Source organism: Accipiter gentilis, chromosome 34 (genome assembly GCF_929443795.1).
Source record: "Accipiter gentilis chromosome 34, bAccGen1.1, whole genome shotgun sequence".
Taxonomy (NCBI): Eukaryota; Metazoa; Chordata; class Aves; order Accipitriformes; family Accipitridae; genus Astur; species Astur gentilis.
Window position 1 is genome coordinate 17330131 of NC_064913.1, and position 15806 is coordinate 17345936.

General features: G+C 43.3%; 1 protein-coding gene across 5 annotated transcripts in view; it reads left to right on the forward strand.

Annotated features, from left to right (window-relative positions):
- Positions 1–2487: 2487 nt before the first annotated feature.
- UBN2 (ubinuclein 2) overlaps positions 2488–15806 on the forward strand; it is a 57486-nt gene continuing 44167 nt past the window's right edge. For 4 of the 5 annotated variants that reach the window (XR_007504603.1, XR_007504602.1, XR_007504604.1 and 1 more), the window contains exons 1-3: positions 2488–2972; positions 7507–7599; positions 13979–14080. Coding sequence is in view for 2 of the 5 variants with exons in the window: in XM_049791945.1 (XP_049647902.1) it covers positions 2502–2972; positions 7507–7599; positions 13979–14080 (666 nt within the window). In the remaining 3 variants the exon portion in view is untranslated. The other variant, XM_049791947.1, reaches the window with a different exon arrangement.

Below are 15806 nucleotides of genomic sequence, written 5' to 3' on the forward strand. Positions count from 1 at the left end.
TTAAAAAGCATGTTAAAAATATGACCAGGGTGTGCTTCCAGGTGTATCTACACTACAACCAAGATAACTTAAAGTACTGAATTCAGATAGTTGCAAAACTCATTTTCTTGAGTACCTGTCCTATGTTCATTACTTCTGAATACATATCTTAGGGGATGAAAGACAGAACCGAGTTTTAGGTTGGATACTTAAAATGCACAGCTTACCTTCACCCCTTTCCACGGCTATGGCCAAGTATTACCTGCAAACAAAAATTGTTTTATTCCCGTTGTACTTCTTTCAATGCCTAGTCTTCCATCTGGTAATTGAAAACAAGCATGCAGCAGAGCTGCAGAAGAGCCCATGATTTCCATGTAAGACTTTGTTTGCTGAGCAATAAATTGCTCTTTTGCTGATAAAAGGTCCTTTTCTACCATCACAAGGTTTAATGACACAGACTGCATAGGAACTTTGATGAGAACTGGAATCCTCCTGGCAGGACCTGCAGGTCTGGAGTTTAGCAGTACTCACTCAGTTTGAATCCAGAAATACATTGCCTATTATGTGTATCATCAGACAGCTGTATGAAATTCTCAACAGAAGAACAAGTGAGATTTCAAAATAATTTTATTATGATGCTGCAAGTAAAAACATATTTGAGTAATACCTCTACTGAGCTTGCTAGTCATACTAGAATATGCAAGGTTTTAAGATAAAACAAGTCCCTTCAACTATAAAGCTCAACAAAGCTTTTTGAGCTTCAAAAGGAGACAGCCTACGCTTCTGAGATCAGGTCAGTCATTCCACTGACTTCCTGCTGCAAGCAGTATTCTGGAATGTCCTCCATTCCCTGTTAGTGAAATAATAACTTTCAATAACACCGTTCTAGTGTCACGGATCTTCTCTGGAGTCTAGATGAAGGTAAGCAGTGAAGTCAAAAGACTGCATATGAAATGAGAGGAAAACATCAAGCCCTGTGATGAATGCAGTTTGGAAAGCGGAGAAATGTGCTGCACAGAATGGTCTGCTGTAATTATCCAAAATAATACACATACGTAAATTGCTTGCTTTGCATAACACGAGTACATGTTTAAAAAGAGAACAAAACCCCTCCTACTTAGTATTTCTGAAGCTAAAAAAAAAGCAAAAAAGTGATAACGTCTTCCTCTCTGCTCCAATGAAGCTGGCGAATACAACGCACACAAAGATGTTCAGAGTTTCCTGAAACTTAGCAGCGCCTTCGTGGCACGCCTCCGTCGGAAGTACCGGCCATCAGTCTGTCAGAGCAGGTGGTTACGGACCGAGAGGCTTGCCCTGTTTGCAGGCAGCTCTTGCTCACGAAGCAAGTTTCGCTGCTCAGGCCCTGCCTTCCTCACGTTCTTGTCCCCTGTCGAGAGGACAACTCTTCCTCACCCCCCCCCCCCCCCCCCCCCCAAGTGCTCCCCGCAACCACAACTGGTAAGCTACAGACCAGGCATGGCGGCAGAACAAGCTGCCTCTGCCCAGAGGACAGCCTGGCAGCCAGAGCAGCGTCTGCTCTTCTGCAGAAGCAGGCTGGCCTCAACCCTGTACGGAGCGATTTTGCCAAACCCCGATCTTCTCAGCTGATCCAGCTGCGCCTCAGCGCAGCGCGTGCTGCCGCCGCCCTTGCAGACCGCCAACAGTCGGTCTTGCCCCGCAGCTGGACCCTCGACCGCGTCTGGGACCGAGGGGCGTTTTGTTCTGGGGACTGACCTACAGCTGCCGGACTCAAGAGGCCTCACGGCGCCTTCCTCTCCGCGGGCCCGGCAGCCATCCCACGCTGCCCCGAGAGGACGAGCCTTGCGCGGCCCCGTCAACACCACCCGCTGCCGCCGGCGGGGGGGGCGGGGGGGCAGCCCCGGTCCCGCCGAGGGCTCCCGCCCGGCACGGGCCGGGGGGGCCCGTTCCTCCCCTCCCGCCTCAGCGGGCCCGCGCTCCAGGGGAGGGGGGATCCACGCCGAGGCCGCTCCCCTGGCGCCAACGGTCGCTCCCGGGCGGCCGCGAGGCGGAAGCGCAGCCGCCATTGCCCCGCGACGGCGTGCCGGCGGGCGGGGGCGCCCCGCGCAGCTCGGGGCGGCCGGCAGGGCGGCGGGCGGCCCGGCGGCCCGCGGGCCCTTTAAGACGCCGACGGCAGGCGGCGTGCACATCGCCAAGGCAACTGGGGGCGGGCGCCGGCGGCCGCGCTGACGTCGGGGGGAAGCTGAGCAATAACAACGGCGACGCGGGGCGGCGCGCCGGCGTCGGCGTCCGCGGTGCGCCTGCGCGGCTTGCGGGCCTGCTTCTATTTATGTGGGGGGGCGCCAAGATGGCGGGGGCGGAGGCGGCGAGGAGAACGTAGGGGGGGCAGCTCCGACCGGGCGGCGGAGGGGGGGGGGGAGGGGAGAGGGAGGAGGAGGAGCCGCCGCCGGCGGCGGGAGGGAGCGCGGAGAGCGGTGTCACCGTAGCGCGCGAGGCGGGGGCCGGCGAGCGGCGGGCGGGGGGCGGGGGGGCGGCGGAGGAGGATGGCGGAGCCGCGCCGGGTGCCGTTCATTAGCCTGTCACCCGTGAGGCGCCGCGAGGGCGAGAGCCCGGCGCTGGAGCGGGAGCCGGCAGGCCGCGAGCCCGAGCCGCCGGCGGCGGGCCGCGAGGCGCCGCTGTTGGCGCCGCCGGAGCCGCCGCACGAGCTCTGCCGGCCGGAGCCTCCGCCGCCGCCGCCCCGCGAGAGCGCCGCCCGCCTGGAGCCGCCCCGTGAGACCGGCCGGCCCGAGCAGCAGCCGCAGCGGGAGCCCCCCCGGCCCGAGCCGCCGCCGCTGCCGCCGCCGCCGCTGCTACCGCCGCCGCCGCGCCAGAGCAGCCGGCAGGAGCCGCCGCCGCCGCAGGAGGCGCTCCCGCTCCGCCAGACGGTCCGCCTGGAAGTGGTGCTGAAGGACCCCACCGAGGAGGGCTGCGTGGAGTTCAGCTACCCGGAGCTGCTGCTGTGCGGGGACTCGCGGGTACGGGACCTCCTCTTCCCCACCTTCCCCCTTTGCCCCTTGCCGTCCCCTCGCCGAGCCGGGCCCCGCCGCGCTTCCTCCTCCTCCTCCTCCTCTTCCCTGCCGGCGGGCAGCTGCCCGCGTCCCTGGCCTCGCCGATAACGTTATCGGTCGCCCCGTGCTGCGCGGGGTGGTCCCGGCCCGGCGGGGCGGTGCCCCGGAGGGAAGTCCGCCGGCCTGGCCGTCGCTCCGGGCTCCTCCTGGTGCTGAGGCAGCGCCTCTGCCCGTGGGGGGGGAAGGGAAGGCTCCGCGCTTGTCGTCCCTGCGCCGGCCGAGGGCTCCCGGCGTTTGCTGCGAGCGGGGCCGGGGGAGCGCCAGTGGCTTGTGCCTAGCTTACCCTAGCTCACCGTGCCTGCCTGGGGAGCGGTCGTGTTGCATCCCTGCCCCCTTCCCGGGAGCTTTTTCTGGCAGCTGAACGAAACTGTTACCGCGCCGGTTTGTTTTCCGGATAGTCTGTAGGCTGTGGGCAGGCAAATGAAGTTATTAGCCCGGCTCTGCTGCGAGCCTTGAGAAGCAGTGAAGTGAGCATTAGCAGACTTGGAGATGAGTTTCTGCAGTCTTTGGGGGGGGGCGGGGGGGGGGGGGCGGGGCGGGCAGGGATGAATGAGAGTTAATGTTGTTGAAACTATAACCTCACCTGTTAGAACTTCATTCAAGGGGGGGAGGGGGGGAAGGACTTTCCCCTTTCTTATTCCTCTGGTACTCGAACTATTTTTGGTTTGTAAGGAGGAAAGCATGTGCAGACAGCTTTAAGAAGCGAGCATCATTAGCCAATCAACAGGACCCAGTGTTCAAGTAGGAAGGAGAGATGCATGTCTTTAAGCTGGTCACACTTAAGCCACTCAGAAGATACCACTGAAGTTGCACTTGATTTAAATGGTCGTTGTTCCTTGTAGTTCCGGCACACAGGCAATTTTGGAGAAAGTTTACATCTTTTTGGGAAGGACAGGGAGGCAGGAAGTAACTACTACTGAGAAGGTTGCGGAAGTTCTGGTGAGAAAAGCAAACCTCAGATACCAGTCCTAATATTGCCATTGGATTTTTACATCCAGCACAAACTCGAGAGTGGTTAAAACTTATGTTTTATGAACCAAAGTGGTTCTAGGTGATGACGATGTAACTATACTTAGCAGCCTGCTCACTTTTTCTTCTGTAGTAGCAGGAATACTGTAGTAGCTGTACACACTAGATTGTGTTAAAATGCGGAAGACGGAAAAATCAATGACTGTGATTTTAATCCCTCTGAGATGATCTGATGCAAGTTAAAAGGTTCCTTCTGTTCATCCGGTCCTACAGCTGTTCTAGGCAAACACTGCCAGTTAGGACTCCTCTGAATTGGTGTAGCATAAGCACGCTGCTCTGTGAAGTGCCATCTTTCTCAGCAGTTCCTGTGTGAAGGTGAAAATTGTGTTAGTGTTTTAGAAGTGGTTCAGTATGTGGAGGTTGACTTTGCCCTTTGGCAGTTCCCAGTTCCATAACTGCCTTTTTTCTGTAGGTTGGTAATATGTTAATCACGTAATCGGGGGAAAATGGCTTTTTTTAGTAGTTCTGATGCAAATTCCATGTCTTCTGTGGGGAAGCATTGATTTAGGGGATTTTTGGTACAATTAGGATCAGAGACTGCTTTTAAGGTAGAAATAGTGATAGAAATACTTTATAAGAAATTGTGTATGTTTTCCAGCTCTCTGTAAGAGTCCCAATTGAAACTAAAGGATCATAATGGCATGTCTGTTGCTGGACTGTGTGGAACAATTGGCTGATTATGTAAAATGGTGTCATAAATTGCGATTTTGGACTTTCGTTCTTGTTTAAAAACTGATGTGTACTTGGCCTGTCAGTTTAACTTCTTGCTTGCTATGTGGTAGAAGCTGGAAAAGCTATTCTGACATGGGAGGGAGGACTTAATCTTGTATTAATCAGCATGAAAAGAGAGGGGGGAAACATTTTATCCCGCAATAGAATTAGGGCATGCTGATTCCTTCATAGTTAAAGCAAATACAAGAGGGGAATTTGCTCTGCACAGTGCAGGAGTCTTAGGATGACAGAAGTCTTTGAACAGGTTACATACCAGGGTAAAAGTCCTAAAATAGAAAAAGGATGTGAAAGGAAAACTGATCCTGCTTGTGGAGTAGAATAGCTACGGTGATTTATACCAGTTAACGCAGCAGAGAAAACTACCTTGTTAAAAAGAAGCCTGACCAAGAAACATCTGCCCTTTATCACTTTTCTGCAGAATCTGAGATTTGCTCTTTCCAAGTCGGTAGTAGCTAGTCAGCCGTTAATGCTGTGGTTTCAAGTGGAGTTTTAGATTTCCAGATTTGTGGTTGTTTTAGTAATGATTCAGTTTAAAATGAACAGTTCATGTAAACTTAGCTATGCAAACTGTTTTTGTCGGGTGAAGATTGATTGGGTTTTCTGAAAGCTATTGTTCACTCCTTATCCCTTATAAGAAGTTGCTTGACTTCCTTATAACTATTCCCACTAAAGTTCAACATTGCAAAAGGAGGAGCTTGTCTTTCTAACTTGTAGTGTTGCTTGGAACTGGAGCAACCAAGAAAGGTTCTCCGGAGGCAGGCTGTTCTGGGAACTTCAAACATTGCTTTAATAGGTCTCTTAATGAAATGGTAGAGAATCCCAAAACTTGATAGGATGAGTGCAACTTCTGGTTTTTTTTTTATTTCAAATTTGTGTTTCTAGCCTGAATCAGAAGCTAGTGGAAATGTTTATGTTGGAAACTCGTGCTGTCCTTGTTCTGCTTTTTTGCCTTGATAAAGAGAACATCGATAGAGTTCACCTTTTGGTAGGAATTATTTATGTAAAGTTTTTGGATGCGAGTAATCAGTTAGTGTGGTTGAAGAGTTTATTTGCCTCTTAAAAACTGGCAGAAGTAAAAGTGCGCTCCCTTTTCTGTTGGTGTAATTGAAGCTTGGTGCATAAAACTTAACTCAAAGTGGGTGAGCCAGAAGCCCAAGTTGGCTTCTGTCAGGCAGGCTGTAGAGGTGCTGAAGTAGTAATGTCTTAAAGTTACTGCAGAGTCTGAAAGCTGTCCATCAGAACCCTCAGAAGCCATCAAAACTAAAACTTGCTTGAATTTGAGATTCCAGTAGTGCTCAAACTGGTAGTCAGCTACAGCTTCGAGAGTTTGGTGGAGAGAGGCAAGTTAAGTGCTATATTTTGCATGAGCTCTGCCCTCAACCACATCTCATTTCACAGTTAAAAAAATGACATTTGCCTCGCAGAAGATGCAGAATAGATTTTTCTACCTAAAAGTAGAGAAGATGGTGTTGCATGAATTGAGCAGTATTTTGTATTTAATTATGCCTGCAGGAAATATGTATGTATGTATTTAACTTATGTTTCAGGATTAACTATAACCCCTGCTATTTTTTTTTTCTAAGTACTCAGTTTAGAAAATGTTAAATAATTACATGGTGTTTGCAGTTTTGCTCAGGTTACCTTCCTTGTTACATTGGTCTTGATACTACTGAGCTAGTTTGTCATTATTTGGTCACCATTTAGTCAATATATTGGCTTTTCGTACTGTGGAGGAAGGACCTTGCTTTTCTGAACTTAGTGTTGCTTTTTGTTTTGTCTTAGTCTACCATAAATCTTCATTTATTCATTGATGAGTGGTCCATGTGCAGTAAAGTTAGTTGTCATCCATAAAGCTCTGTAAAATGGAACTCCATTCCACCATATTTTAGCATCCTAGTACCTTCCCCTCCTTCCAACAATTACTGTATTTTATGTGAACTCTAATTTAAAGAAGGCATCCCTGTTTTTCTGCCATACCTGACTTCCCAAAAAAAGGGCTATGTATACCTTTGATTACTGTTCATTGACTTTGTGTCAGTGAAAACATCTTTCTCAAAAAAAAAAAAAAAAGAGTGGAGGCGGGGAGTACTTCCTGCTTATTTGTACAGCTGGTATAGTAAATCTCTGTTGTCCTTGTGGCTGCTGTAGTGACAATCTTGTAGAATTCATGCTATGATTACTGGAGAAAAAAATAATGGTACAAGAGTTAAAGGAGTTACATTAGTTATGGTTGTAACTTACAGAGCTTTTTAGTCTTCTGGCTGTTTTTCTGCTGTTTAGTGTACCAGGTACATCTTGTGTATTATGTCTAGAAGGGTCACAGCACCAGTGGAAGTAGAACTAAAAAGGAGCTCTGTTTAGAGAGGGTTCTTTCTGTTTGAACCTCAAATGGCCGTAGTTCTCTCTTATGCTTACATTTTCAGTTGAGGTTGTAGTGGAATGCTTGGGAAAATATAAATCTGAGTCTCTCTTAACTTTTTTGTTTGTATTCTCATTAGAAGAAAAGTAACTGAATGATAATTGAATGGGTCAAACTAATTTTTAGTGATTAAAGTAAGTGTTTGGACTCAGTATAAATTCTAAGTCATCAGAGCATTGTTCATTGACATTTAATAGGTTTTTATTAGATGCACTATGTGTGTTTCTTACGGAATGAATATTTAACTTCTGCATTTTTCAGAAAAAATCGGTTCACTCGGAAGACCCATTTAATGATGAACAACGTGAGCGACATGAAGTAGAAATGCTAGCCAAGAAGTTTGAGGCAAAATATGTAAGTTACTGTACCTGTATTAAAATATACAAATATTTAATAGTGATAATTTATGATGCTGTAGAGATATTAAGATCAGGGTTTTTTCCAGAATAGGGTTGCTAATGTAGTGTCAAATGACTTCTGTACATTTTGGAGCTGACTGTCTCGTTATATTTCATTTAAGCAGCTTGAAGCTGCTACAAGCTTATTAGGCAAGTCTGCTAAATAGATTTGTCTATAGGATGTTATAGCTTGTGAAGCTATTCTTGGAAAAGCTTCCTATATAAATAAAACTGAGTAATAGATGCAGGTCGATATTCATGATAAATACTGTGCTGGAGGAAAGAATTTTTATGTAATACTGTTGTGCGCTATTGAACAGCACTTGTGTTTGGGCTAAATAGTGATGAATCTTGATGACTTTGACTAGTTTGGAATGCTTCCATAGGAAGTTATTGTTGAATAATAAGTCATTGCTTGATGAGTTTATCTTGTAGCTGCCAGCTGCCTAAAGATACTCTGCTGACTCCAGAAAGTGTAGCATGAATGACTTGAACAACACTAGGTAACAGCATAAAGAGGCTTTCACTAACAAATGAAGGTAGAAGTCAGAAAATGTTGACTAAAACCACACCCAAACAGGTCCTCAAAAATTCATATGGGTAGGGTTGGGTGATTAATTCTGAGCTAGCAATCAAAACTCATCATCATGCTTAGGCATGTTCATAATCTGGATTACTAATACAGCACCTCAATAATAAAGAAGGGAAACGAGCAGTCATTTGTATCTTTTGCTATTAATATACATATTAAAATCTTTCTTGTCTGATTTATTTGGCTTTTTTTTTTTCTCGTAAAGGCAGACTTCTGTGAGTGCCCAGTCCATGCATTCTGTAGAAGTAATTACTATTTCAGGGCATGTTAGCTGTGATACTTAACAAAAGAAACCCTTAAACTGAAAAGAAAAATTTTCACCTTTTGGAGGGATTGACGGAAGCCAGTATACCCAGTGAATTGAGAAGGCAGTTCCAGAATATTGTTTGCTTTTCATATGAATGATAAATTATTTTTTGAACACGAGAGAAAAATGTTTCAACTGTACCTTTCTAGAAGACTCATTTCCATAATACAAGTTAAGGATTTTATAATGTCCTGAATTAAGTTGCTTAACTACAACAGATGAAAGTTGGTATGGAGCATGTAAAGCAATATATGTGGGAGGGAGTGGTAGTGGAAGCAATCTAATTTTACATATAGATTTATGCATACATCAAAGCTAAACATGTACGTTTATGGACAAAACGTGTTATTAGACTTAGGAAAACTAGAGTTCAGTGCTCAGTAGTCATAAAAAGGGGCAAATAGATACTTTTAACTATTAGAAAGCAGTAAGTAGCAAAAACTAGCATTTTGCAACAGTTTAAATTCATGGTGTGCTTGTATCTCGATTACTATTTGCACTTCTGATTTATTGCCTTTCTTTCATTCTCTGCCATACGTTATGCCCCTCAGCCCTACAAAATTCCTGGAAGGGCTATGCCTTCTATATAAGGAACAATTCACTAGGTTAGGGCCACTAAGCATGGAGGGTGGCGAGGGATTAATATTTCTTGTGTTAGATACTCCCTGTCCTTTCTCCCTTCCAATACAAGAACTGTCAGTCTCTACTTAGCATCCATGCTCAGGCGAATTGCATCTCTGTGTGCTGACCCGGTACAATTGCTCATCTTCTGACAACATCCAGCCATCTTCTGATTCTTGTGGTGAGATGTTCGCTCCTTAGCTTAAACTAGAACAGGGTTCCCATGAAGTAGATACCCATTCTCTTCTCTTCAACAGTGCTTCAGTGTAAAAGTAATCACTTGTTGTATAAGAAAGTAGTAGAGGTTTTTTCAGATTTTCAGGAAGTACTATATCCTCCTTAAACTAATTAGGTATTACTTATCTATATCCATTTAAAATAAAGTCAAGCAATCTTTTTAATCATAGCACGTGTGGTAGTACTTCTGAAAAATGTGATGTGTGAAGAACAGTCTTCCTTGAAGGCTTTTTACTTTGTTTCAGATAAATTCCCGTACTTGTAATCAGATCCGTACAGTATTGGATATATCTTGCAGATACTAAGAAAAAGCTTATGAATTAATATATTTTTGTAAAACAAGATGCATAAAGTTAGTGTACCATTTGTTTACTTGATTATTCAGAATTTTTTTGCAATTGCTGCACGTTTTAAACACCAGCATAAAAATCCGTTCTGAATGGTTCCCATTTTCAGTCTTTTGATTGCTGTTATTCTCTAGACAAAATCAAATGCTCTGTGTTATAAAAACATGATATTGAATCTTGGATGATATTGTGCATAATGCAAGAATTTTTGTTGGATCAAAACGAAGGTCCATCTAATGGATGGTAGCATAGTCTCCTGACACTAGTGGAATCTCATACTTGAAAGTACAACAGAGTAAGCGTGCATTGATATTACTTCACTGTGCCTGTCTAGCAATCTGTGGCTTAATTTCTCCCAAAGCCAAAGGCTGCGTGTTTAACTACACTTTGTGCAGCTTTCTGCCATAAATTTGCCAGATCACTTTGAGTTCACTGAATTTTTGTGTTCCATGGCACCGAGTACCACGATGACCGTTGTATGAAAATACACTTTGTGTTTAAACCTGATGAGTTCACTTGGCGCTCCATAGCTTCTGTATTGTAAGAAACAGTAAAATATTTCCTGTTCTTCTGCATGCTGCATGGGATTCTGATGCTATCATGTAAATTCAGCCCTTTCATTCCCTAGCTGAAGTGTCTTATCATTCTGTTATTGTACGGAAGCAGTGTTTTTTACCTTTAAACATCCTTTGTTGGCTTACTGTTCCCTTTTTTGTTCTAATTTCTTTTTTTAAATGAAAGGATATTAATGGTAGGATGCCCTGATTTATCAGTGATATAACGATGACTTCTGGTTTTGTTCTCTGTTCCTTTTTTCCATAAGTCCCAATTCTTTTCTTTTTCAACCATTCTTGATTCTTAAACAAACATCATAGAACTGTGTGTAACAACTCCAGTGCTTCCTGAGTAGCGTAACAAATTGGGAGCACACTGTATTTTCTTCTTGTTTGGGTTGTACTTCCTTTGTGTGGATTACCTTGCTTTTATTGATACTGAATTCAACTGATGATTTATCATACGAAGTTCAGAGCAACTGTGAGGTTTTTCAGTGATTCTTCAGTTGTCTTTTTTTTTCTTTACTATCTTAAGTAATTTCTGTCATCTCACTGCTCCCCTGCCCCCAACTGTTAGCCCTCTCTGTTGCTTCTGAAGATGAATTGGAATCACAAGAATAATTTAGGTTGGAAAAGCCCGTCAAGATCAAGTCCAACCATCATCCATGCCCACTAAACCATGTTCTGAAGTGCCTTGTCTATGCGCTTTTTCAATACCTCCAGGGATGGTGACTTAACCACTTCGCTGGGCAGCCTATTGCAAGTAATAGGAATTTTTCCTCTCAGTAAAGAAATTTTTCCTAATATCCAACGTAAACCTCCCTTGCTGTAACTTGAGGCCATTTCCTCTCATCCTATCACCAGCTGCCTGACAGACGAGACCAGCACCCACCTCACTACAGCCCCCCTTCAGGTAGTTGTAGAGAGCAAAAAGGTCTCCCCTCAGCCTCCTTTTCTCCAGACTGAACAGACCCAGTTCCCTCAGCCACTCCTCATAAGACTTATGCTCACTTATACATATTCCTTGGTGATTTCACTGATTCCTTTCTTTGCCAAAATGAAATATTTATTTCTACCCTTTCTTTCCTAGCCTTAAAGCAGACATTAATTTGAATGGGCCTTCTCTCTTATCCCATGATAGTTTCTTGTCTTCGAAGATCTTTGGACCTTTTTGTAAAGCATTTGAAGTACTGCTTCCTTCTACGAATCCTGCCTGGAATGTGTATTCTTGTGCCTGCTGACTCTGTTCTTTAAAACTTCTATCAATTTGCCTAATATAGAGATCAGGTTTACTGGTTTATAGACTCTGCTGTGCCCTTGGAAGATTCTTTAAAAACTGGCATTGTATTTGCCACCTGTTTTGCCACCGTTGCCTGTTGGGCAAAGGTTGTTTAAACCTTAGGTTACATGCCACAGTTAATTTGTTGAACTCATATTTGAGTTTTCTGAATACTTGCATGAATATTATTTGCAGCCTCAGGAACTAGACATCTTAATTAGCTGAAGTATGACTGCTTATGTTCTGGGACAGAAAGGTTGCAGGAACTCTTTTGGGAAAGGTGAAGAGCTTCAGTGGTGAAACTTCCCTGAACTGCTGCATAGTAAACACTGATGCAGATAATCCCCTCAGTTCTTCTGCTGCGGTCTTGTATCCTTAACATCTTGATCATATGGACGGACTTTCAACACACTTTCTTAAACAAAACTGGGTAGAACCAGGCCTGAAGGAAATTCTCAGATTACATACAGTGTTTCGTATATCTGAATACAGGTTACTATTTTAATCCTGCTTTTATTCATTCAGCTATTATGAGACTTCTTTTTTGTTATTAACTTTGTTCCATATCTGTCTGCACTATGTTTTTATGAATAACAAGCAGTCAGAATGTATTGAGAATTTTTTAATTTTTTTTTTAATGCCCATACACTGAAATCATAGAATTAGAGAATAGCCATTGCTGCAAAAGGATTTTGGACTCACAAACAAGGATGTTGATGGTTACTTGGGCTTAGCAAGAGATGTAGTACAGAGGTGGATTGCATTATACATTAGTGAGATCAGTAAAGTAAAGTTTATGTAGCATTCTTCAGACAGCCTGCTGGCACCTCAGTCAGAATCATGGGAATTACACAAGCTTTTGCACTGGAGTTTAAACAGAATTCTTAAATGCCATGTTTATTCTCTAAGATTTTTTTTTCCTTCTCTCATCCAATAGTTGTTTGGTTGGTTGGTTGGGGTTTTTTTCAAAGGAGAAAAAAAAGTACCGCATGTTCCCAAAACATGCGACACTTACCAAATGAGTGGCTGTAGGGGATGATAGGACTGATAGGAACAGTTAGGAATACTTAGCTTGGAAATCTGAGGCCTGGAATATAGCTTGGAAACATGAATTAAAAACAGAACTCACTTTTGAGGTTTTTCTCCTAGAACTATTGAATTTATTTGATTACGCTTGAGAGAGTTCTGTTTGTTTGCAAGAGCACATGCTTTACTTAGTTCCAAACTTGAATTCTTGCAAGATATTGTTAAAATGGAGGTGTTCAGATGCTTAAGCTTCTCATAAAGAGCAAGGATGAAACCTTTGAACAGTGCCTGCATACTCGTAGTAACAAGTGGGTTGTGATATTTGGATGTCACAATTGAAAAGACTCATTTTAAACATGCTTAGAACAGTAGAGTAGCAAAGCAAAGAAGCTTCAGGAGCAAGTCTTCTCAAATTCATCGAAGAACACTGGTTATAATTTTAGCGAAGGTGGTGCCTTTTGGAGAATTTTATCTTTTAAGACTTTTATATTGACGATTTTGACAACATATGGGAGTTGGAAAACTAGGCCTTATCCTAAGCAGATTCCCATTTGTACAACTAAGTTAAGATTCCCTGGATGTTTGAGCAGGGTGTCAGTTTTTACTTGACTTGATTTAAAAATAAAACTTTGACATGAGAAAAGTACTTGCAGGTTAAAATAAAGTTTACTGTCTCCTGGAGGTAAGTGAGCCCACAGTCTGTGATACAGCTTCTGGCATTAAGTTACTCAAGTAACCACTTTGTGCCCAGTCCTATCAACTGAGGTGACAGCTCTTGCATTTCAAAGGATTTTATCTTAATATGTTTTCCTTCAGTTATGTCATATGAATGCTGTAACTTCTTGAAAAATCATAGACAGCATATCTGCAAGTACCAAATCAATATTTTGCTCTTTTGATTTAGGCTTCACTTTCCTATAGAGAAGCAGCCCTTCTTCCATGGGGAAACACTTTACTGAATGCTAGACTATCGGTATTTTCCTTTGTAACGGCTCTGTAACATACTGGAAAACTTAACACTCTCTAAATTATCCCTATCTTCTATCACTAACAGTCCCATCACTGTGTTTTAAAAACATAGGACAGTGAAACATCTCTAGGAAATGATAGGAAGATCTTGGTCATGCAGAAAGCAGCTGGCTAGTGAATACGTTTCAGGGATGATTCTGGTAAGGCTATGGTAAAGCATGTTTGCCAGAGCTCATTCCTGTGAAAGTTTTTATTAGTCATCTAGACCATCTTCAAGGAAGCATCCAAGAAAGCAAAACTGCTAATTCCCTGAGTGTCCATCCTTCCAATGCCTTACGTTTTACAGATTTTAGTATCTTGCTTCCCTGTTTCTCAAATGATATAACGCTTGCTTTGTTTTCAGGGTGGAAAGCCCCACAAACATCGGAAGGATCGCCTGCAGGATCTAATTGATATAGGTTATGGTTATGATGAAACGGACCCTTTCATTGATAATTCTGAAGCGGTAAGTAAGCCTCATCAAAGCAGCAAGGAGAAATAAGACAATGTTTTATTTTTTTGATAAAGAAGAAAGGTAAGGGAAAACACTTTATGCTCATGTAAAACTAGTAGGGATCCAAAGGGCATACTACTTTGGGAATCCAACAAATGACTGTATTTGTAGTCTTATTCAGGTATCATTATGCATGGCAAGAATTAAGAAAGCTATTGTTATATCCCATAATTTTCCAGCTTTAGAAACTAAATTATTTTTATTTGTGCCCTTCATTTACTGTGGACTGAAATTACACTGGCTTTGTTTAGTTTCTTGTACTAGCTGTCTGGATTATTAGTAGATTACTGGTGTTAGATTTCCTGCATTAGATCACGAAGCTATTCTTCTCTTAACCACTAAGAATAGGATGGTTATTCTAAATATTCACCAAATAGGTCTGAAAAATTTGAGATAAAACAGCTTGGTTAAACAGCAGGATATTACATCTTACTTGGTCTGAATATTTCAGAAATAAAAGCACATCTCAAGGTAAAAGAAAAAGGCATTATTTAGGTGCAGGTAGTATCAGGAATATCAAGAGGTTTATAAGCGGGCATTTGAAGACATCTTAGAGGTGATATATGAAATTAGGAAAATGAGGAAGAAGCTTGGAAGAGAGAGTGGATAATACAAAAGCTTGGAGACCTCCTATAATTCTCCTTTATTAGATGTCAGGAAGAAGTAGGTGTGCTGTTTGTAGTCAAGTAAAAATGAACAAAAAAACCCAACAAAAAACACCTGACACTTTAGCCAGCCTTCAGTTTCTTTCTGCTGAGTAACACTAGACAAAGCAGCAATGATCTGCTCCTCTGAAGAGGAGGGAGCCAAAAGTTTGAGTGGGAGAGGAAAGATGATGAAAAGGAGTTGTGAGAAAAGAGTAAGAAAACCACAGAAGTGATGTGGTAGTAGATCTGGGAAATTATAAAACTGTGTAAAGAGCTTCTGTGAACACTGAGCTGTGAGGTTCTAGCATAAAGATGTTGCAATGAATATTGCTCTTAAGAACTGTGTGAGGTGCACAGAAGGCATGCTGCAGAACTGATACCTTGAGCAAAAGAAGTTCAGCTGTTAACCACAGTGGATAGCAGGCTGAGCTTATCTGTGTGGTGTTAGTTTTTGAACTAGGTCTGAAGGCATGTGAACAAGTTGGGTGAAAAGCGAGTTTGCTGTTGATGCTTATTGTAGCTTGTATTAATTTGTCCTCTTTCTTAGCCTAGATTAAAATTTTTGTTGAACTTGCCAATATTAAGCTGTCCTGTCATTATCCATCTACTTCTGGTTGTGCTGCTGGAACAATACTGGGGCCTGTGCCTTGGTATGTCCTTCCCAAAGGTTCAGATTCTGGTCTTCAGCTTAGTGAGAACAGATGTGCTTCACTCCTGCTGAGAAACCACTTGAGCCTATAGGCTTATCTGGTTTCTCACTGTTGCTTAAGTTAATCATCTTCAGTTTTGAAACTTTATGATACAGGACCCAAGTTGTATCTTGGTTTTTCTGGATTTATTGTGACCTATCACAGATCTGATATGTGATTCGGATAACTTTCAATACTCGTAGTACAGGTCTCTTATCAAAGATGCATATGAGTCTATCAAGGTTGGACACTCACTGGTGTAGGAGTACTTCTCACACTGTGCCTCCTTCCAGTGCTGTTCTTATTACCAGCAGCAGATCCCTTAGATTTGCAGGAGCATTT